The sequence below is a fragment of the Phytophthora sojae genome (assembly GCF_000149755.1).
Source record: "Phytophthora sojae unplaced genomic scaffold PHYSOscaffold_8, whole genome shotgun sequence".
Classification (NCBI taxonomy): Eukaryota; Oomycota; class Peronosporomycetes; order Peronosporales; family Peronosporaceae; genus Phytophthora; species Phytophthora sojae.
In genome coordinates, this window is record NW_009258122.1 from 461,443 (window position 1) to 483,989 (window position 22,547).

At 57.0% G+C, this 22,547-nt stretch overlaps 7 protein-coding genes across 7 annotated transcripts; 2 read left to right on the forward strand and 5 right to left on the reverse strand.

Moving 5' to 3' along the window:
• Positions 1-819: 819 nt before the first annotated feature.
• PHYSODRAFT_337290 (hypothetical protein) lies at positions 820-1,539 on the reverse strand (the record flags this gene model as incomplete). The annotated part of the gene is made up of 4 exons (XM_009534929.1): positions 820-1,029; positions 1,103-1,165; positions 1,241-1,447; positions 1,489-1,539. 4 exons carry the CDS (start codon positions 1,537-1,539, stop codon positions 820-822), a joined length of 531 nt encoding a protein of 176 aa, XP_009533224.1.
• Positions 1,540-7,471: 5,932 nt separating this feature from the next.
• Positions 7,472-9,804, reverse strand: PHYSODRAFT_261739 (hypothetical protein; the record flags this gene model as incomplete). Its single annotated transcript, XM_009534930.1, has 2 exons — positions 7,472-8,634; positions 8,781-9,804. The coding sequence occupies 2 exons, from the start codon at positions 9,802-9,804 to the stop codon at positions 7,472-7,474; spliced, it is 2,187 nt and encodes a 728-aa protein (XP_009533225.1).
• Positions 9,805-12,269: 2,465 nt separating this feature from the next.
• On the reverse strand, positions 12,270-12,641 carry PHYSODRAFT_404708 (hypothetical protein; the record flags this gene model as incomplete). Its single annotated transcript, XM_009534931.1, has 1 exon — positions 12,270-12,641. A coding segment is annotated over one exon (372 nt), but the record flags the coding sequence as incomplete, so codon positions are not given.
• A 1,335-nt stretch (positions 12,642-13,976) lies between these two features.
• On the reverse strand, positions 13,977-14,987 carry PHYSODRAFT_337294 (hypothetical protein; the record flags this gene model as incomplete). The annotated part of the gene is made up of 1 exon (XM_009534932.1): positions 13,977-14,987. The coding sequence occupies one exon, from the start codon at positions 14,985-14,987 to the stop codon at positions 13,977-13,979; it is 1,011 nt and encodes a 336-aa protein (XP_009533227.1).
• Positions 14,988-15,838: 851 nt separating this feature from the next.
• Positions 15,839-17,843, reverse strand: PHYSODRAFT_317710 (hypothetical protein; the record flags this gene model as incomplete). The annotated part of the gene is made up of 5 exons (XM_009534933.1): positions 15,839-16,094; positions 16,192-16,275; positions 16,362-16,693; positions 16,794-16,969; positions 17,084-17,843. The coding sequence occupies 5 exons, from the start codon at positions 17,841-17,843 to the stop codon at positions 15,839-15,841; spliced, it is 1,608 nt and encodes a 535-aa protein (XP_009533228.1).
• A 239-nt stretch (positions 17,844-18,082) lies between these two features.
• On the forward strand, positions 18,083-20,756 carry PHYSODRAFT_519898 (hypothetical protein; the record flags this gene model as incomplete). Its single annotated transcript, XM_009534934.1, has 7 exons — positions 18,083-18,536; positions 18,646-18,709; positions 18,779-19,079; positions 19,176-19,958; positions 20,055-20,125; positions 20,187-20,301; positions 20,406-20,756. The coding sequence occupies 7 exons, from the start codon at positions 18,083-18,085 to the stop codon at positions 20,754-20,756; spliced, it is 2,139 nt and encodes a 712-aa protein (XP_009533229.1).
• Positions 20,757-21,615: 859 nt separating this feature from the next.
• On the forward strand, positions 21,616-22,392 carry PHYSODRAFT_518494 (hypothetical protein; the record flags this gene model as incomplete). Its single annotated transcript, XM_009534935.1, has 2 exons — positions 21,616-22,111; positions 22,298-22,392. 2 exons carry the CDS (start codon positions 21,616-21,618, stop codon positions 22,390-22,392), a joined length of 591 nt encoding a protein of 196 aa, XP_009533230.1.
• Between the last annotated feature and the right edge of the window lie 155 nt (positions 22,393-22,547).

A 22,547-nucleotide genomic window follows, 5' to 3' on the forward strand; every position in this document is an offset into this window, starting at 1 on the left:
AGTACGAGTAAGATTCAAGTCTGCATACTGGCGGCAGGAGTTCATCTTTTGACAGTGCGAGCCTATTCTCGCCAGACATATCACAACCCGGTTCTTTGAACGTTGAAAGAGAAAGCGCACCCTCCGTATCCATAGTAGCTCTGTAGCTGATAGAGTTACGTGTAAGCGGCTGGATGTGGCAAACGCCGTTCGGGAAGTACATCGTCACGACCCCAATGTCGCTACAATCCGCATCCGAGTAAAATTCCTCGATTACATAAGGATCACCTACACCAATCACCGATGCGGCAAAAGCCTTGCAATCGAGCGTAGAGCTTGACACCACAAACAAAACGTCGTCGATACGTTCGCACGAGGTCGCCGGTGGGTCATGCCATCCAACAGATGGTACAAATGCGAGCTGACATGGAGTTCCTGAACACGTACTGTCCTCATAAAAGGCAAGGGCGCTAAATGTCGGAACTGAGTTGAAAACGAACACCTTCGAGTCGTCTACTGCGCACCCACCAGAGAGTATCGTCGATCGATCCACCGTCACTTCAGAAGCTATTCTCCTGCAGTAAGCGTCTTTGTAGGTCGTGATTGTCACTAAGCGGCCAAGGGTCAGCTTATGACTAGCATGGTAAACCTCGTTGGGATCATATACGGTACAGATCTGATATTGGATCAGACTAACTTACTCTGACAGTGATCAGTAGGTCAAACCAGCATGATGCAGTAGAAGGTAAGCCGACGTGTATTAATCTCTCCCGGTAAGATCTTGTTATCACTAAGCTACCAGTTTCTTCGTGAACACTTTACCCGGCCAAGGCTTCTCTTTTAAAGCTCTTGCACAGCTTCTCCGTCGTCCTCATCCGACGAGCTGTCCGACGGCAGCTCGGTAACCGCAGGCGTGTCGCCGTCCGAGTCATCGGGGATGTCGTCCGGTAGATCAACGGGTACGGGCAGCTGAAAACGTTCGCGTGTAGTACGGCGCGCGCGCCCGCGTGGAACGTCAGCCAGACGCTGAATGTATTCAGCTGAAAGTGTCTTGATTACACCCACGAAAGTCGCCATACTAGGGCGAGGCTTCGGACAACGGTCGTTGAGCTCACGGTTAAACCTCTCTAGAGGGTTGTTTGTGCTCGTTGTTCAGACCGGCCACGTTCCACACGCTCACGTCGTACTGCTCCAGCCACGTCCGTTGAAAATAACCCCAAAATCCTCGCCATTTAGCTTTAGAGTACGCAATTCCAGCGACGTCGAAGCACTGTCGGATCTCGCGCTTAACCCACTTGATGCATCGCTCAATCAAGCTGTGGTCAACCACCGTTAGCATGTCGAGGACCCCATGGGTCATCGCAATGCCGCATTCTTCCTCCGGGATCAGGAACCGCTTCATCGCACGCCTGAGCGCCTGCTTCAGGTGAAACAGACACCCAATAACGATTGCGTTGGGGAACTGAGTCTGCACGGCATCAATTAAGCGCTCTCGAAGTCGCACACGACTTCCGCCGGCTCAAGCTGTTGGTCAGTGCTTTGCACGACGAAATGCACCATGTCCCAGAAAGAATCGCCCCTGCGAGAAGTGCTCAATACATAGTAGACTGGCACATATAGTCCGGACGCTCGGTCGTGCACCATAAAGATGACACACTGCTTGTACCCAGGGGGTACACAGCGAAATGTACCATCGACAAAAATGGTAGTCCCGTTGTAGCGAAGTAGGTTGATGAGGGAGGGGTGTGCCCAGCCAATGAGTCGGGTAGGCTTGCTGAGGTTCTCGCGGTTCACCGTGACGTAATGAAACTGTAAGAAGGAGACAGCTTCGTTCAGCGCCGCTGAAAGTGGCGGAATTTCAATGGCCCCGTGCACGTCTCCGCTAAAGTGCTGGCTCCTTGCTTGGTACACACGGCGAAGCACTTGAGGCTCAGATAGCCCGCGGACTACATGTTCGTTGTCAGCTCCGTAAAACTCGCTCCGCACAGCTTCCCATATGCGACGTGCAGGAAGCGCGACTTGTTCGATGGCCAGGGTGTCGACTCTGTCCTTCGTAGCACTGGTGTAACGGGGTTACATGAATAGTGACCCTGTCACTATTCAAGGATGGCTACATCGGTCACTCCCCTGGATAGTGACCCAAGTGGCCTCAGAGCCAACAGATACATTTTGTACGACACAAACTATAGGGAACTTAGGATTTGTATGCAGGCCAAATCTGTACCAACCTATAAATACATTCAGTCTTAGATCTACCGCTTTTCAAGTCAAGTCGTCCCCTTCAGACCAGGGACACGTGAACGGCTGTTCACTTGGAGTTTGTATACTCCTGCTTCCTCTATTAAGAAGTGCTGTGTGCCCCGTTACACTTGGTAGCACTTGTAGTCAATCCTACGCCTACGCGGGTAGATTGGACTACCTGAATCCTCTGTGGTCTCATCGAGTGAGCCAAGATTGATCGTACGGAGTTTCCCCATATGAACGACTCGCAGTACGAGTCCCTTCGTAAGATGGCAGGCATCTTTGGGACAGATGCCCTGCGTAGCTTAGCGGCGGCGACGCCGGCTGAGCAGGTTGAGCGTATCAACGCGTTCGACACCTACGAGCGAGGGCTCATCGCCCACGTTCAAGGGCTGCAGGCCACTGCGGCCGCGCCGAAGCCGGTGCAACCGAAGCCCCTGCGGCTGAAGGTTCACCCCTTCGAAGGGAAGGAAGGAGAAAACCTTCACTTCTGGGTTCGAGAGGTTGAGCTCGCGATGGACGCAGCTCTCGTCTCGGACGAGCGACTCCGTGTCGCCTTTGCGCTCTCCAACCTTAGTGGTCGCGCTAAGAGTTGGGCGTATACGCGCGAAGCGACGACGCCTGGATGCTTCGCATCATGGTCCCAGCTGTGCGAGCAGCTGCGGGCCGCGTTTCTTCCGGCGAACAACGAGTACCGCCAGCGTTCGCGCTTCCTCGCCTGCAAACAAGGAAGGCGCGAGCTGCATGAGTACATCCAGGAGATGCGAGTGCTCACTGCCTCTTTGGTGGGGAACCCCCTGCCTGAACACATCAGGGTGACCGTGTTCATGGACGGTCTGCGTGTCGGTCCTGCCCGCACGCAACTGTTCCGTGTGCAAGCAAACACTATGGAGGAGGCGATTCAGATCGCCCTCCAGGAGGAGTACAGCCACAAGCAGGCTCGTACCCCCGCCACGGTATGGCAGAGCAACCCTGCCTCTGGTGGTGCGCCTAATGGTAACTCCGGCAATGGAGCGATCAACGGGCCGGTTCCCAAGGATCTGGGCATGGCCGAGCAGAGCGACATTCGCTGCTACGGCTGTGGCAAGCTTGGGCACATGAAACGTGCTTGTCCCGCGGGAGGGCTGAAGAAGAAGTTCTCTTCGAAGCCCTTTGGCTCTAGGGGTCGCTGGCAGAAGCCGCGCCCCAGGAACCAGGGGAACGCCGGACACCAGCAGGGGCGGGGCGCCCTACTGGGGAAACACTAAGTCTTCATGAGGGGCGTGCGGGTGGCGCACGCCATAGGGACTTAGACCCTGAGAGTCTCTGTACTCTCGAAGCGGAGAAGGGCAGCGGTGGGCTGCTTGTGGTGCACGCGAGTGTACCGGGATACGATCATCCCTTGAGAATCTTGATCGACTCTGGGGCGTCCAAGAACTTTGCGCGCCGCCAGACTGTCGCACGCAATCGCGACAAGTACGCCGATGCGCTACGAGGCAGCAAAGGCAACGGGCTGGTCTCGGTAAGACTGGCCGACGGTACGGTGGTAGAAGTACCTGGGGTCCACATGGACCTCAATGTCAAGTTCGAGGACTTCGACAGCACGGAGCCGTTCTTGGTCCTAGACATGGACAAGTACGACTTGATCCTTGGCATGCCGTGGCTGGAGAAACACGAGCCTTGGATCGACTGGCGCGGCAAGGCCATCGGGTCCAGCCGTCCCCCACGCTCTGACAGAGCTTTGGTGAGTCATGTTCCCACCTCTGGCAGCAGCTGGGGCGCCCGCGAGGGCCGCCAGGGCGCAGCAGCGTCTAATGAGTTCTTGGGGTCCGTCGAGACTGACGACGACTCCGACCGGGCCGGACAAGGCCTGAGAGTGGAGGTGCCGGACAGCACCTACCAGGTGGGTAACGTAGGTCCACACGCGGGTAACGAAGTACCGCAGGCAGCAAGGGCTGCTGGAGAAGGCGCCGCTGGCGTTGGCGTGGGTAACCAAGTTCCACGCGAGGTCACTCAGACCGTAACTGATGAGGAAGGCACTGCAGACGCTTCCGATGTGGGTAACATAGTTCCACAGGAGGTCACTCAGACCATAACTGATGCGGGAGTCGCTGGAAGCGCTCCTGGTGTGGGTAACCAAGTTCCACACGGCGAGGTGTAACATAGTTCCACCCAGCAAGGCGGGTAACCAAGTTCCGCTCAAGGACAAGGCGGGTGACGTAGTTCCGCACGAGATCGAGAAGATCGGTGGTGCCGTCAAGGCGGCACCACGAGACGAAGACACCCGAGGGTCACGTCGTAAGCCGGGCCTAGTCGTGTGGCCGACGACGCCAGTCGCCAGCGACTCCGAGCCTCCAGCCAAGGCTCCAGCCGCCGAAGAGTGTTATCACATCTTCGACGGCGTGACCGGTCGTCGGGTCAAGACAGGAGCTGTCGAGCTTACAGCTCTGCCCGAGGTTTCAGAGTTGCTGAACCTTGAGGAGCTCGCCATGGAGGACTTCTTGGCCGAGCTAAAGGCCGGGGAGATCGCAGAGTTGGTTCTCCTCCGACCGGAGTCCACGTCGGCCGAGTTGAACTCGTCCTCGGTCATGGAGGCAGTCCTGGAGGAGTTCCAGAGACAGCGCGCGTCGCGCATGGGCTCTGAGATTCTTAAGAACCCCCGGAATCCGGTGTACCCCTTGGTGAAGGAGTTCGAGGACGTGGTGTCCAAGGATCCACCGTCCAATCTCCCTCCTGACAGGGGAATCAGGCACGAGATCGATCTCGTGCCGGGCACGAAGTACTGTGTCACGAGGCAATGGCCTCTTCCCCGGGAGCAGTGTGAAGTCATTGATGCCTTCTTTGCCGCCAAGGCGAAGGCAGGCATGGTGCGGGAGTCGAAGTCCCCGCACTCGACGCCTACCTTCTGTGTTCGCAAACCGAACGGAAAGTGGCGTCTGGTTCGTGGTTATAACAAGCTGAACAGCGCGACAGTGCCTGCGCAGACACTGATCCCGCGCAAGGACGTGTTGCTCAACAACATGGCTGGCTGCACGCTGTATAGCGCGCTGGACCTGGTGGACGGATACTACCAGATCCTGATGCGCGAGAGCGACATCCCACTCACGGCTGTGAGCACGCCGAGCGGTATGCTCTGGGAGTGGCTGGTCATGCCTCAGGGGCTTTCTAACGCCCCGGCAACGTTCAATCGCTTGGTCACACAACTGTTCCGACCTTTGCGTGCGTTCACACAGACGTACTTTGACGACATCTACGTCCACAGCCGTGCCGAGGCAGGCCAGACGGCCATGGAGGTGCATCTCCAGCACCTTCGACGTGTGTTCGAAGTCATGCGGGCGAACAAGCTGTACGCCAACATCGACAAGTGTGTGTTCGCAGCTGAAGAGATCAAGGTCCTGGGCTGCTTCGTCAGCAGCGCCGGGGTCCGGGTGGACCCAGAGAAGGTGAAAACCATCGCGGCTTGGCCGCCACCTCGGTCGCAGAAGGACCTACGACAGTGGTTGGGCCTCGCCAACTACCTGCACAAGTATAGTGCAGGCTACGCCGAGCTGGCACGGCCCTTGTCGGATCTCCTGAAGAAGGATGTCGACTGGCGCTGGGAGCGTCGCCATCAAGATGCTTTTAACGACATCAAAGCGAGCTTACAGTGCGCGCCAGTCCTGGCATTGCCGGACAAGACGAAGCCTTTCAGCGTAGTCTGTGATGCGTCTGACTACGCAATTGGCTGTGCGCTATTGCAGGCCGACGATGAAGGCCGCGAACGGGTCATCTCGTTCCAGTCCAGGCAGCTCAAGGCAGCCGAACGGAACTATCCAGTCCACGACAAGGAGCTACTTGCCATGAAGTACGCTCTTGTCAAGTTCCGAGTGCACCTCCTGAGCTCGACGCCCTTTGTCGTTTATACAGACCACGCGTCCTTGCGGACTGCCGTCAACACGCCGCATCTCTCACAGCGGATGGCGCGTTGGCTGTCATTCTTCGCAGAATACAACTTCCGTGTCGAGTACAAGCCGGGCAAGTTGAACGTGCTTACCGACGCGCTGTCGCGCCGACCCGACTACGAGCTTGCTCATATTAGTCGGGCACGACGGATCTGTATGATCGCATCAGGCTGGGGTACCGAGACGATGCCAGTCTCGGACCTCTTGTGCGGTTCTTGGCCGCTGGCTCGGAAGCCAAGGCCGAGTGGCTCACGCCCCGACAATGTGCAAGGCTGCGCCGCTATGAGTGGGCTGACGGTTTGCTCCACTATAGGGTCGAGCCCGAGGATCCTCCCCGTATTGTCGTGCCCAACGACGAGGATCTCAAGTACGACATCCTGATGGAGGCGCACGACGCTCCATCCAGTGGCCATCTCGGACGTGAGAAGACGTACGCGTCTGTCTCGCAGATGTTATGGTGGCGTCACATGTACAAGTGGGTCGCCACCTACGTCCGTTCGTGCGAGACGTGCCAGCGCGTGAAGCCTGCCGGTCACGCCTCGGCACCATTGCAGAGCCTGCTGGTCCCAGCGGACTGCTGGAAGTCGATGAGTCTCGACTTTGTCTTCGGACTTCCGGCCGATGACCGTGGCAACACTGGTGTTGTTGCCTTCGTGTGCTGTCTGAGCAAGATGGTCCACTTTGCTCCAGTTCGTGACACCGTCACTGGCGACGAGGTCGCTCGCCTGTTCATGGACTATATCTTCCGACACCACGGTCTGTCCGAGACCATTGTCTCTGATCGAGACCCGCGGTTCACCGCTACGTTCTGGCAGACGCTGTTTCGCCTTCTCAGCACACAACTGTCGATGTCGACGGCGGACCACCCGCAGACGGATGGCCAGACGGAGCGCGTCAATCGCGTGCTCGAAGACACGCTCCGCAGTATCTGCGCGGAGATGCCCCGCTCTTGGGCTGATCGGTTGCCCATGGTTGAGTTCGCACTCAACAATGCGGTACATGCATCGACGGGCTTTACGCTCTTTTACCTGAACGGGTTGCGCCACCCTCAGGTGCCGCTCACATTACGAGGCAGTACCGGGGCTTCGGTCCTAAGTGGGGGAGAGGCTCGGAAAACCTTTTCCTCCCAAGTCTCGGACGTGAGTCCAGCCACCTTGCGGAAGCAACTGTCCTCGTTTGCCGAAGACAGGCTGAACATAATCAGCAGGGTGCGAGACACCATGGCGCAAGCCCAATATAAACAGAATGAGTACTCTGACTGAAATGGAAGAGGAAACATGAACGTGTTTAAGGTTGGGGATTTAGTTCTTCTAGATACTAGAAACCTACCGCTAAACACTGTTAGCTCGGTCGAGAGCAACAAGCTGAAGCACCGCTTCATTGGACCCTTCACGGTCCTCAGCCGGCATGGCGCGGCGTACACCATAGACTTGCCCAAGTCGATGACGACTCACCCGACGTTTTACGTGGGTCGTCTTAAGAGGTACCATGACCCTCTGGCTCTGGCTGCCCCGCAGGAAGCGGTGGGTGGCCCGGTGGAGAAGAGCGCAGCTCCTAGAAGCGCGGCGTCGGGTCGCGGTAAGGCGCCTGATACGCGCGCTGGTCGTAAGACGGTGCGGCGTACATCGGAGCAGCATACGCAGGGCCCCGTACGAGCCCTGGCCAAACTGGACCTGATACGAGTGGGGCTGCTGCTGCTCCGGATACGGCGCGTGGTCATGAAGCGAGCTGGTTTCGCAGCGAGTCGTAAGACGACAGGTCGGCTCGACGATCCACACGGCCATGGAGACTGCGAGTTTCTTGATAGAGCGAGGCAACATCCTCACGGAGCCGCTCCACGGCACCAGGCTACCAGCACGAGCGGCAGCCTCGCCACCAAGACCGACGCCAAGCGCGATCTCGAAGACGTACACACGGCCCCGGAGAAGACGAATCTCCTCTTGCTGCAGGGCCACCACCTGACTCGGGGACCCAGCATACGGCTGCGCCGCCTCAGGCTCGTAGCCATGGCCGTGCGAGGTCACCGCTGGCCCTCCTTGATCGTAATGGGCAGATCCACTACCACGTGGAACGAGTCGACCGGGAGCGGCGGCTCCATGGCAAGCTCCAGCTGCTCGTGAAGTGGAGGGGTTACCCTGAGTCGGATAACTCGTGGGAGCCCGTTGAGCAGCTCCAGGCAGACTGCCCGAAGGCTGTTGCGATATGGGACGAGAAGCAGCGGCAGCTTCGTAAGTAGTCCTTGGCTTCTTGGCCGGTACCCGGGGCACGGTAGCAGACGTAGTCGCACCACGCCCACGCTCTTCACGAGCTTTGGCTCTCGCCTCTTGCTTCAGCTCGTCCATTTTCGAGTGGAGCTTGCGCTTGCTCACGAGTTGAGCGAACTCGATGAGGAGCTCGCGCACGTCCAGGATTGCGGACAGAGTGCGATGCTCACGAAGTTCTTTGAACTCTTGGTCGGAATACCCTTTGCGCTGGACGTAGCGCCAGAAGAGGTCTTCCACCTCGCTCCAGGTCATGTTGTCATTCGGCTTGACCCAGTGGAAACCCCACTCAGGATGGAGTCCACCCTTGTCCTCCGGCTTCTTGCGAAGTGTGGTGAACTCCTTCAGTGTGAGCTTGTGTGGTGCTAGTAGCACACACCGGGCGACTTCAACGTCGCCAAGAAAGAGTGGCTCTTCTCAACAAGAGCACGCTCATAGGAACCCCTCGAGGTGTACCCGCCGATAAGGCCACGAGGAGCCGAGAGCTTCTCCAACAGCGCTGGCGCACCAGTGCCAGGCTCGGGCGGGAAGTAGCCCTGCGGGTACGTGGCATCCCCGCCTGAAGAAGACTCGATGGCAGTCGTGGCAGTCGGCTGCCTGGCATACGCACCCGAGCTAGCAGCGTGGTATTGCTGCTGCTGCTCGTCGAGGTTGTTAGAGAGCTCCTTGGGCTCGTGGACGGCACCCTCCTCGTCCTCAGACTCCGAGTCGATGAACAGCTTGGAGCTGGAGCCGCGAGGCGACCTGGAAGCTGAACGCTTCTTCGCCTTGGCCTCGGCGGTCTTCGCAGCGGCAGCCGCTTTCGACGCTTGGGCACGCTCACGACCTTGTGCCAGCGCCAGATGCTTGGATGCCAGCACCTCCTTGGGCTTGGAGCCCGCGTCGCTCGGCGACTTCTCGGCCACGACCCCAGCGTCGGCCATGGCGACTTCGTCGTGCGACTGCTTGCTGTCGCCTGAGCCGAACTCGGCGTCCTCCGCCTCCTTCTCTGACGAGGCCTTTGCGTCGGCCGAGGCGTTGGTCATGTCGCCTGCCGCCAGCTCCGTGCCTTCGGCAGCGTGCGTGCTGCCCTCCGAGACGTTCTCGTCGTCGGGTGAACTCTCACCGGAGTACTGGACCATCGTGCAGTCAAAGACGGCGGCTTCCCAGTCGCGAGCCGGGCTTTTATGGCCCCGAGGACTCTCCTCCTTGCCTTGCGCGGCGTCAGGAGACTTGCTCCGAGCCCCGGCCTGACGGCCACTCTCCGGCGTGCTGCTACGAGAGCGCACCACCTCCTCGGCCGCCTTCGTAGCCTCCATCAGCGCGGACGACTCGTCCTTGGCCTTGGCCGCCCTGGTCTTCGGCCCTACGGCCCGCGGTTTCGAAGGTGATTTCGCACTGCGCGCACTGCGCTTTGGAGGCATGCTTCCGGTCGACGTGGAGACCCTGCGGCTTGCTCGGCGATGAGCCAGTTGCTCTGTGAGGCCCGGGAGCCGAGGCGCCAGAGCTCGCGCCGTTGTCGATGGATTTCGACTTTGTGAGTGAAATGTGCGTCGCCGGCGTAACCTCGCTCTGATTGGTCGATAAGATCGAATCTAAGTGGGGGAGGATGTACCGGGGTTACATGAATAGTGACCCTGTCACTATTCAAGGATGGCTACATCGGTCACTCCCCTGGATAGTGACCCAAGTGGCCTCAGAGCCAACAGATACATTTTGTACGACACAAACTATAGGGAACTTAGGATTTGTATGCAGGCCAAATCTGTACCAACCTATAAATACATTCAGTCTTAGATCTACCGCTTTTCAAGTCAAGTCGTCCCCTTCAGACCAGGGACACGTGAACGGCTGTTCACTTGGAGTTTGTATACTCCTGCTTCCTCTGTTAAGAAGTGCTGTGTGCCCCGTCACAACTGGAGACGTCGACGAGGCTCGTGCCAGCAGCATCGACATTGCGGCAAGTGTAGGGGCGGCCAGCGGTGTACCCCATGGTGCCAATGAAGAACGTCATCGTCCCGGGACAGCCCTAGCGCCAATGGCTGCAGCGGTAGGAGATTTTCCTGGAGGATGCCCAAACACGTGTATACTTATAGCCGCGGAAGTAGCACGTGCTGACCTCTTGCCGCACTGAACCCCTTGTACGGCCGGGTATGGCGCTGCCCAGAGGGCCGACGTTGCCTGGAGGTCCTGCAGTGCCCGGGAGAGACTGCGCTGGCGTCTGCATGTTACCAAATGAACCCTCGCCGATACAAGCGCTTCGCCGGCCAAAGCTCCACGCGGCCTACGTGCTACCGTGCATTTTCAGATCTCAAAGCCGATCCGCGCAAAAATGTCATATGTTCCAAAAGTAGATCTGTACCATATATGACCCCTTCTGGAGGTTACCACTAGCATCACCATCTGCATTGGGGTAGTACTTCTCGTCCAGCCTGTACACCATCACGTCCGTGACTGTGTCAACCATGCCGCACCACGCATATTTCTCCACAATAAGATACGGCGAGTTTCCGAATGCACTGCTGATAACCCCACGATCGTCCCAACAGCCAGAACGGTATTGCGTGCACTTAGAGGAATACCGGTAGCATGCCTCCCATTTGGTCGTACCAGATCCCTCAACATAGATTTGATAGGGATCGCTCTGAGAAGGACAGGTCGTCAGCATCACGGAGACTGTGGAGGAGGAGCACGAACTATCCTCGTGCAGAGTGACATGCGAGAACTTCCCAGTTGGTGGAGTTCCACGGCGTCCTCGACTGAGATCAATCTGCCGCAATCGCTATAGATAGAGGGTCCACAGGTTTGGCATGAGCTGATCGCTTCTCAGTCCCCCTGAATGGTAGCCGTCTTCACACGTTCTGTCACGGAAGAACGAGAAGGCCACAGTGCCATCATCAGCTATCCGAGCTCTGAAGCTGCTAAAACTGCTCGACTCCTCCGGGTTGGCGTGGCAGTAGCAGTCCGTAGAAAACACGTTCACATATCCAATGTTGCCGCACCCCGCAGCCGAGTAGTAGCGATCGATCATGAATGGGGCACTACTGAATGCGGTAGTCGCAAAATCTGCATAAGCTGTTGTGCAGCTTGACATCGCGAAAAGTGAAGCTGTTTCGACATAATTCGTCCCTTGCTGACACGCGAAAATTGGCGAGAACGTGATCAGTGATGGCGTTCCAGAACACGAACTGTCCTCGTAGATGGCGCGAGTGGCGAACGAGGTCTGTGCGTTGACGACGTAGTACTTCTTGTCGTTGTCAACACAACTCCCAGCCGAGCTAGCAGTGAGCATCGATTGATCCACAGTAGTTATAGTAGCGACATTCCGACAGTTTGCGTCTGAAAAGGTCGTGATCGTCACCGAGTAGCCTAACATCAACCGGTAGCTTCCGGTTCCTGTAGTGTCCGGGTGGCAGGCCTCATCCAGGCTGTACATTTTCACCTTTAAAACGGCGTTTTCATCCCCACATCTCCCCGTCAAGTAGTTCTCGACAAACAGATAGGGGCTATCACCGAACGCGTCTCGAATGATCCCAATGTCGTCCCAGCCTCCGACATAGTATTGAGTGCAGTCCGAAACAGAATATACTGCTCCGTTTTGCTCACACACGGGGTTGTAGTGGTCGATTTGAGGCGTACACGTCAATTCGGTTGTAACGGATATAGCTACCGCGGGGCTAGAGCACGAGCTGTCTTCGTACAAGGTGACAATGGTCCGCTGTTCCAGTCCTGCCCGCCCTTCCAGTCCACCTAGAAAGAGTTTTCTCCCGCACGCCCACCACCAACAGTCTTCAACAGAGCACATCCTTGGCATCGTGCTGCAGCTTTCAAACATGCACATCGGTGACGCGAGTTGGTCTTTCGTCATCGTTGCTGTGTTACGTCCATCATTGCAAGCCGAATCGGAAAATGTTCTGAATACGAGCGTGGTGTCCGTATCGAGCACCGCTTGGAAACTTGTAGATCCATCCAGATCTGTGTGGCAATTACCATCAGCTGCATACGCTGTCACGAAGTCGACTTTATCACAATAATCCCGAGAAAACGCTTGCTCGATCACGAACAGCTTGCCTTCAAACGCCGTTGTAGCGAAAGTAGTGTAGTCTTGTGTGCAGCTCGATACCGAGAAAAGTGAACCGCGGATCGATTGACACTGTCCATTCGCAGCTTTAAGCGGGTCACACCAAACGATGGGCTCAAACGTGATCTGAAAGGGAGTACCTGAACACGCGCTGTCCTCATAGACCGCGACAACCGAAAATGAAGCTTCGTGTTGGCCAGGAAAAACTTCCTGTCGTCGATACACCCACCATAGAGTATCGTCGATCGCTTCACCGTCACTTCCGAAGCAACTTCCATGCAGTCTGCGTCTGCGTAAGTCGTGATTGTTAGCGAGTGGTCTAAAGTCAGCTTATGACTGGCATTGCCTGCTGCGTTGGGGTAGCAATTCTCGCCCAGTCTGTGCATCTTGACGTCCGTCACTGTGTCCACGAGGGCACACCACACATATTTTTCCACAACGAGATACGGCGAGCTGTCAAAGGCGTTGTCGATAATCCCAAGATCGTCCCAACCACCAGAGTAGTGCATCGTACAGTCCGAGACGCTGTACGCACCCCTATCACTCGTACACACTGGATCAAAATGGTCAGTCTGAGGAATACAAACCACCTCGCTAGTGAGTTCCACAGAAACGGCAGGCGAGCTGTCTTCATATGTCACGACAAGAGTGTGGCTTTCCACGGCTGGAGGCCCACTGGGTCCACCAACCGACATCCCGGAGCCACAGAAGCCGTACGGAGGAGACCCGCATCGCTCGTACGAGCACAACGGAAGCGTGAAAGCGCAATCCCAGTAGGAGCAGTAGACGGGCTTCATCAGCTCCTTGTTTGGTCCACCACTTTCCAGTCAGTGCAGGTTAAGTCGAGAAATAACCCATACCCGATTCCTCCGTTGATGTCGATCCGAGCTCTGAAGCTGCCAAAGCCGCTGGAAGTGTCCGGGTACTTATGACAATAGTCGTCCGCAGAGTACACGTACACGTACCCAACGTTGTTGCATCCCGTCGCAGCATAATAGCGATGGATAAAGTCTCACCAAACGCTGCCGCCACAAAGCCTTCATAGTCCGTAGTGCAGCTCGACACAGCGAAGAGCGAGTTCCCAGTAGCTTGGCATCCGTCATCGGGCGAAACTCCAAAGCAGCATCGGGAGAGAACGTTAGCAGGGTTGGCACCTCATTGCACGCGCTGTCCTCATAGACAGTCGTAACGGCAAACGTGGTTTCCCCATTGATAGTCAAGAGCTTACACGCCACCGCCAGGACGATCCCAACGCAGATCTCGATCAACTTCATATCCGTCTCGGTCCTCGATCAACAACTTGCTCGAAGGACGGCGAATCGACGAATGAGTGAAGGAGTTTGGTTTTTGGCTGTGGACAAGCGACGACTTTGACAGCCGTCCATTGTGTGTTGAGATCTTTACAGGATCCAACGAGTCCTTGGTGGTATCCTCCGTCTCATCACCCATGTGCAAGTAAAGTATTGTAAACCAAGCATCGTAAACGGAAACGATTTCTTGTTACGCAGATAAAACCTAGGCCGTGAAGGTGCCGTTGGTGCGTTGTGGGAGATTGGCGCGCAACACGCGACGCCACTCACGCGCTTCTTCGGCACTACTGAGTCTCACACGAAGCACTTGATTCTGTGGCGAGTCCAACGTGATGCAAAGTTCCAGTGGTGGTGGGGCCATGGTGGTTCCAGCGGACGGCAACGGAAGCGACCCACTGCGTCGACGAGCCTTGACGCCTTCGACGTACCCTCGCCAACGCGGCACCTCGTACGGCTTGTCGCTGTTGTAGTACGAGAGCATGGAGCCCTGCACGACGAAGAAGTAGCGCCGCCAGATGCCGATGAACGAGCTCTTCTTCTCCATCCAGCCGCTCTTGGTGATCGGGATCGACAGTCGATCGAAGTGGCAGAGCCCATCCGGATCGAACGACGACATGCTCACCGTCACCTCTTCACTTGAGCCGATGGACCATGAGCGAGACTTGCGGCGCGCGGGGGTCTTCAACGCACGCAGCCAACGGTTGCGCTCTTGAGTGTCATGCGCTCGAATGTCGATGACCTTGCCACACGCGCCGTACACCTTGAAGCCGATGCGGTTGCTCCGGTCATTGTCGTCGATGTGCGCCACTCGGATAACTCCACGAGGTTGACAGCCGTCGCCGAAGTGGAAGAGGTTGCGCGATGCCCAGGCCGACGCCACAGAAGCTTGAGCTTGCTTCAAGAACACCTCAGCCGGGAAACTGGTGAAGTACGAGAGCATGGTGCCGTCGAGGCAGAAGTACCGGTGACGCCAACGTCCGAGGCGCGCACCGCGCATCCAGAGCCACCCACAGAACTGGTCTTCCAACGCCAAGCTCCCCGACTCGAGAGGAGGCAGATCTCGGGAGGTTTCAACGTACGTCATGGTCGCCCAGCTCGGCGGTTGTCCCCCTGGCGTCGCAACTTGGCATCGAGGGTAGGAGCTTTCGAGCTCGCGGTCGACTTCGGACTCCGAAGCGAAGGCCGACAGAGATCGGTGAGTGCGCGTGATCGTCATTGCTGCTTCAGCGTAATTTCTGAACTGGCGGAGTGATTGCTTCACTTGTCGTTGGTAGGTAGGTAGGTTGGTAGCTGCTATAGCTTGGTCGACTGACTCCCCCCGAGACAAGAGTTTCGAAATGACTTCGAGAACGGCGTCGCACAGGCTTCAATCGTCTTTTGAGAAGTAGCGTTGAGCAGCAGTGCCCGCAGCAGGCAGGGGGAACCACGCAACGTACACCGAGCTAACTCTCAACTGCTGCGTTACGCCATCCCATTTCGCTGGGACCGCTGGAGTCGTGTTACCGTTTTGGTCCACTAAAAATACTGGGCACGATAGCGGTATAGCTTGGATACATGGCGGAAGCTGCGACGGTGATGACGGTGGCGCCCCTGGCAGTCTGTTCAATCTCACAGCCCAAATAATGCGTCGGGCTGGAACTTGAAGGGGCCTGAGACGATGCTGTGTGCATATTGTCTTCACCTTCAGCGGGGGATACATCCCTATCCACTCTGTGGCTTGTTGCCACTAAAAGATTGCCCTAGCAGATTGCCATCCTTGCATGCAAATTGCTGTTCGCAGACTTCGAAACCACCTATTGAGCACACGCATCACGGAAACGCACACAGGCTTGGCAAGAAGTACGCCACTTATGACAGCCAGTTATCAACTCAAACGGACATGCACATCAAAGCACATCGCACCACCCCCAACTTGTTTGAAAAATATTGAAAAAGATGTAGACAACGACAACTGTGCATCACCTTTCAGCTACTAGCCAGTAGAAAATTCTCTCAGCGAACGTCCTTCGGACAGGCACCGCAGCTTGCACCTAGCCAGTAAAGACGTCAGTCGAACATATTCACCAACTACGACGAATCCGTGGAACGGAGCGGGAACACCGTGATGACACCGTGCAGCTCGCGGTAATCGATCTGACGCCGGTCCAAAGACAACTGAATCGCAGTCAGGATACGCGGCTTGCCATTGATCGAGTGGTGACCAACGCCGCAAATCAATAGACACCGACGGATGCGGTGTGCCTGGCAGTACTCAATGGCCTCGCGGGCCACCCAAAGAGCCTCCATCACGATCATGCCGTGCAGATCGATCGGCCGCTGGTGTCTATCGCATTAAACACAAGAAACACACAGACGGATGCCAGATGAAAGACTGGATACGACAGAAAACAAGCCGTTGAAAATGAGATGCTAGAACCCACTTGAGATGTTCCTCGTGTCCGAGGAAAAAGTCGTGTGCCCATTCTCGCTGCGCCTCCCGATGCTCGCGACGCGCTTTACTCAGCCTAGACAATAACAACAACACAAGCGAAAGCACATCTCTTAAGCCTGACCTGCACGAAAGCATCTGCAAGATAACCAGAATACTCACTCTCGGACACGGTCGACAGCAAGGATGTTCTGGCCGCGTCGGAAAGATGCCAGAACTGCGCAGTAGCGGTCGCTGAGTTGCGCTCTCGCGGCGTTGACCTTGATTTTGCTAGAAACAAGAGTCCAATCCTCTGCACGGCTGCTTCGACCCGATCGACGCGAATTCTTCGCTGCTGTAGCAGCCTCCTCCTCTGCGTCTGCCGCCGCAGCCGCCATTTCCACTTCCTCCGTCACAGTGGGTGGAGGCGCGTGCTTGTGCACCAGCGGTAAGTTATAAACCTCGCGCAACGTCGCCTCTGTGGCATCCGAGCTACACCCATTCAGGAAGAACGTCTACACAGGAATACAAACAAACCACCACAAACACGGCGTTTCCAGTCAGCTCACTAGCAGTTCTGCTTGAACACCCACCTCCACCATAGGTAACTCGTACCGTCTGGATAACGTTGCTATCGATCGAAGGCAGCAGCTTCTTGAGCCGTTCCAGCTTGAGCTGCGTCGTGATGCCGGACTCCTGTCTGTCATGCGGCGCGTGCTGCTGGTCCCAGGCATTGACGGTCTTTACCTTCCCCCTCGCCACGTGCCTCCGTGCAGGTAGCATCGGGTACGCTATCGGCGGGGGCGAAGGCTTCGGTGGCGGTCGTTGGTGCGGCGCCTGCTGCAGTTTCTGCTGCCTGCGCTGCTGCCTCTTCATCTTCTTGAGCTGCGTCTTGCTGGTCGCGCCCAGCTCGGGGAACTGCCCCAACGAGTCCACCTTTGGTCCATTGACGAACAACTCCCTCTGCTGCGCTGCAGCTCTCGCATCGGCGTTCACCACTGTAGCGTAGCTCTGCACGTGGTTCAGCGCCCTCAGGTTGTGCAGCGCCTCCGCCGCCCTGTTGACGTCGTAGCCGTGACTATCCAGCACGTCCTCCACCACCTCCGGCTTGTAGTCCGGGTACAGCTCCAGCAGGTACTGCAGCGGGTGCACATCCTCCTCCTCCTCCTCTTCACTGTCTTCTCCTCCCTCCATCTCCATCTCCTCCTCGTCCAGACTGAGCAGCAATTGCTGCACGAAGGCTCCGTCGCTGGCCAGCAGCGCGTCCCTCTCCTCTGCCGGCAGCTGCTGTAGTGCTGCGACGAACGAGCTGCTCTCGTCCAGTCCCAGGCCGCTGCAGAGCTCGCTGAGCTGCAGCGTGGCGTGCTGCTGGCGGCGCTCGCTAAGTGTCTGCCGCTCTTGCTGGCGTAGGGACCTGATAGCGGCGAGACTGAACACGTCGTCCACGGCTCTGGACACGTCGCCGTCGCACGCTTGAAGAGCATGTTTCACCTCGCTGCGCGTGACGCTGGAGGGCAGCTGGAAGCCGTCGGCGTCGAAGGTCGCAGTCATTTCGAGCACCAGGTCGATCTGCGCCGAGGTTTCCGCGTCTTCCGTGGACAGAGACAGCGCCTGCAGCGTATCGGCGGAGAGAGGAGACGCAGGCGCAGAAGATGAGGGGTCCATCGTCGTCGGGGAGCCCACCATTGCGGAGATACAGCGCCGAGAAGAAGCTCCGATGGACGCGCACTATTACAAGACGCTGACTGTCTCGACAATAACTGACAAACAAACATGAGGCAGAGAACAAAATGGGTACATTGGTGGACTACACCACACTGCGCAACTTTAATGAGCTACGTTACGTTGCTGCAAGGATAAGTGAAAAAAAATCTCTAACCGCGTGTCCATAGTGAGCTCAAGTCATGGGGGACCGCGGTGGCGAGAACGGCCGCGTCGTCATGATCGTGCGCGCCAACTCCCCGCGCCGCAACGGCGACGCGCCCGGAGGAGGCGGCCCAGGCGGCAGTCCCGGAGGCGGCGGCGGCAACGACCCGCTGGCGCTCAACCTGGGCGCCATGGAGGCGGACTGGCGCCAGCAGCAGTTCCAGCGTCAGCGCATGCAGCTGCTGAGCATGGCCATCTTCCTCTGCTTCCTCGTCCTCTTCTTCGATAACCGCGCGGGGGACGCGCGCAGAGGCGGAGGCGCCAGGGGCTCGCAGGGCCTGGGAGGGGACCGCAGCCGCTACTCGTTGCCGCAAAACGCCTTCAACGACACGGACCGGGTGCAAAAGGTGCACGAGTTAGAGAATTTGCTGAAAGAGCAGCCCGCGTACCGCCACAAGGAGCCGCCGCTGAACGTCACGGGCATTTACTCGGGTGAGGATCTGAAGTTTAAAAACTGTGGCTTAAAGTTGCAACTTTAAGTGGTGTTAAAAGTGAGGAACGGTTAGGTGGTGCTAACCGGGTTTCTCTCTTTTTGGTGTAGGTACTTGGGACTCGTTGCTGGCGGAGGAGTACGACGCCAATAAACCCGTGTACAAGGACATTATGTGAGTGGGAAATGAGCTGCGGAGTGTTGGTTAAGGTGTTCATTCACCTTTTTGTGTTTTGTTTGCCAGTCCGTACTTGAAGGTGGATCGGGAGATTCAGTTGCAGCAGTACACGCAGCCAGTGGAGACCGGTCACACGTGGCTGTTCTTAAAGATGAAGCCTCCTGCCTCTAAAGAGCTGACGAAGGAGGTGGCGTACGTCACGGGTCAGCTGGTGATTTACGAGGAGCAGGCCTCTCTTGCGGCAACAATTTTGCCAGTTCAGGGAGTTTTCCTGCGTAAACTGGCAAAGTTGACACTGTTCGGCAACAGTCCCGACTCTAGCGTGCAGATTTTGTATCGCAAGGACAAGAGCAATGGCAATGCTGCAGTTAATTCCACGAATCTATTGGAGGAGACGACAGACTCCCCCACTGCGTCGGATGCTGAGGAGGACGCGGAAGCGGAAGGTGAAGGAGACGGCAAGGCCAATTTAGAGAGACTTCCGCGTCAACCCAGAGCAGAGTTGATGAATCTGGGCGTGCTGGATGGGGTTCCTGCGGTGGAGAACAGGGACGAGTACGCGGCCATTGACATCTCGCCGCCGCGGTATTCGTACGTGTCGCGGTTCCGCAGCAGCGACTCGTTCAGTGACCAGTGTGTGAGCATCGTGGAGATGTCGCTGGTGAACGACACCAGCAAGCCACCGCGCAAGGGAGGGGAGGACGACGAAGACGATGACGCGGCGACCGTGTTGCAGAAGTCCATGCGCCACATGAAGCTGGAGGGAACGCTCGCGAGTGTGAACTGTGGACTGTATCTGAAGCTGGACACGACGTTCCAGGAGGAGAACCTGAACGTGTTCTTCGCCAAGGCGTCTCGCTATGCCGTGATCATGACGTTCATCGCTATGGCTGAGATCTATTTCCTCCTGAGGCAGCTGCAGATTTCGAGCACCCAGGCGACGGCAGCGAAGGTGTCGTTGCTGACTATCGGGCAGCAGGCGATTGTAGACTCGTACTTGTGTCTGGGCCACCTGACGGTGGGCATCGTGGCGCAGAACGTGTTTGCTGCTTTCGCTTCGGTCGCGTTCGTGAAGCTCATCATCTTCTCGGTGTTTGAGATGCGGTACCTGCTGATCATCTGGAAGGCGCGGAGACCGCAAGGCTTCTCGGAGGGATGGCTCACGTTGCGTCGGGAGCTCACGACGCTCTACTCGCGGTTCTACCTGTCATTACTCGCTGGGCTGTGCATCTTCTACAACTTCTCGGTACGTTCCAGGTTTGGTTGCCCTGTTGGTTGTCCAGTTTGTTCGTTGTGTGCGACTAGATTAACAAACTTATTCTTGTGGTGTGTGTTACGATAGAACCACTTGCCCGTGCTGGTCTTCATCTGCTATTCATTCTGGGTTCCCCAAATTGTCCACAACGTCCACCGGTATGTCTGTGCTATAGGTTGTGTAGTGAATGGGTTTGGTGTTAACACAGCTGTGCTTTAGGGAGGTGCGGAATCCATTTGACCTCGGGTATCTGTACGGCATCAGCGCGCTGCGCTTGTTCTTGCCGCTGTATTTCTACGGCTGCCCGGACAACTTCCTCACCGCCTTCCCGATGGTAAGAACTTGTCACTTTTGCGTATGCTACGAACACCAGCGATTTGGTTTTGACTAACATGCTGATGGGATCGTGTGTGAATTGATTGGTTGCGTTTGTCACAGTACGAGAGCAAGATCGACCCGCATTTCTGCTACGTGTTGGCAGTGTGGATGGGGCTGCAGGTCGGAATCTTAGCTCTGCAACAGCGGTACGGTCCGAGGTTCTTCGTGCCTGCGCGGTTCCTGCCCGTCAAGTACAACTACGAGCGGCGCATCAACCTGCAGCAGCTGGCACTGCTCAAGGACGGCGACAACTCCATCGACTGCGTGATCTGCATGGTGGAGCTGGACATCGAAGCGCGCGACTACATGATCGCGCCGTGCGACCACATCTTCCACCGCGAGTGCTTGCAGGGCTGGATGCAGGTCAAGATGGAGTGTCCAACATGTCGACATGTCCTACCGGAGCCCTAAGTTGAGGTGAGCCCTCGACGACGACTGTCTGCAGAGGAGGGCGGACCAACACGGAGGGCATAAAACGGGGAGCGTGAGCGGAGGAGCAGCCCAGGCCAAGTTTTTGCTGGCAGTCAGCAGCACGATCCGTCACGATGAGCCAAGTGCAAAGGTCCGGCGTAAAAGTGGTTCACTTCTGGCGTCCTGCGCCTTCAGGCGCATGCTGCTCGCGCTTTTGTGCTGCATGGCCAGCGGACTTCAAGAGCTCCTCGCGATCGCTCTCTAAGTGAACATATCGATAGTTTAGGGCGAGGCAATACACAGTCCACGGGATATCTATGCACACGACAGCGCCTTTCACGCGTGAGCGCTGGCTGCCATGCTGGACTTGCGGGCATTTCGAACGTGTATCTTGCGTGATGTGATCAGCATAGCGTACTGTGAATGTAGCGATATCTGCGGCTGGCAGGCGATGCGTGTGAGCTGTCCAACGAGTCACGAGGAGCGTTGCAACGCTTCGCTGTCCCACGCCAGTCAGCTCGATCCCCCCCCCTCGTAAAGTCGAGCAGACAACCTCGGTGTACGGAAGCTGTTGACCGCACGTTGAGCTAGCCAGTTTACACTTGGCGTTTGTATACCCCGGGATCGCGTTACTCATCGTTTGCGAGGCGTAATCACGGCTGTATCGCTTTGGTGGTGCCGGGACGATCCTAGACGCTCCGTCTGCATTCTGCAAGGCGGACGCGCCGGACGGAACGTGTCCACATTTGGTGTTTGCGTCTTAAGGTTGAGCCTGGCCCGCCTCATTCCTGTAGAGCCGCGTGTCCACTAGGATGAGAGAGTCGAGGGCGGATGGTGATGACCCGCTGTAGATCCCAACATGACCGACGCCGCACTAGCGGAGTGCGCCCACGTACCTACCGACTCGCTCATGAACCACCGACGGGCGTCGGCACCGCAGCCGTCTGCCCCAGTACCGACCGAGGCTTCAACGGAGTCGAAACGGCGCAGCAAGAGCAGCGGAAGCGCTGCGAACAGCGAGAATCTCAGCGCGAGCGATGGGAACGCAGCCAAGGGAGGAGGAGGAGGAGCTAAAGCCGCGAGCGGCACGCCGGCCATCCATCGCAACCACCCCGAGAATCTGTGCAGGTATCCCAACAAACGCTGCTACAACAAGCGCGCAGTCAAGAACAACGGCGAGCTGCACAAGTTCTGCGATACCCATCGAGACTCGGCCAATAGGTACCAGCGCAAGCTCGAGCAGAGACTCAAGGAGAAGCGGATACAGTCGCGGATGCGCGCGTTGCAGGCCCAACAAGCTCAAGCACAGGCTCAAGCCCAGGCACAAGCTCAGATGGTGCAAGCTCATCCGTTCGGTGTCCCGGACCCTACGCTTATGGGCGCAGCGAGTCAAGTGTTAGTGAGTCCCTATCCGGGGATGGAGGTGTATGGAGGTGGTGTATCAAGCGCGGCAATGTCGGTGAGAGGTGGGATGACACCTGCACCATTTCCAGGCCATCCAGCTGCAGCCTCCTCGGTATCTGGCGGGAATACGCCAACAGGACTGTGGGCACCAGAGTACGAGCCATTTCAGCATCCAGTTCAGTTGCAAAGCGAGGATCTCGATTGTTTATATCTCTTGTTTCTCGAGCAATGAAGACGGTGAATGGCTGTTAAAAGGTTCGAGCGGCTCGAGCTTCACACACATGAATCGTTTAGTCAGTATGGACAAGAAGGAGCTCATCAAAAAATCAGGAAGTAATAGAAAGTAGTATGTACAAATGTCATCACAATGGTTCATAAAGTAATGAA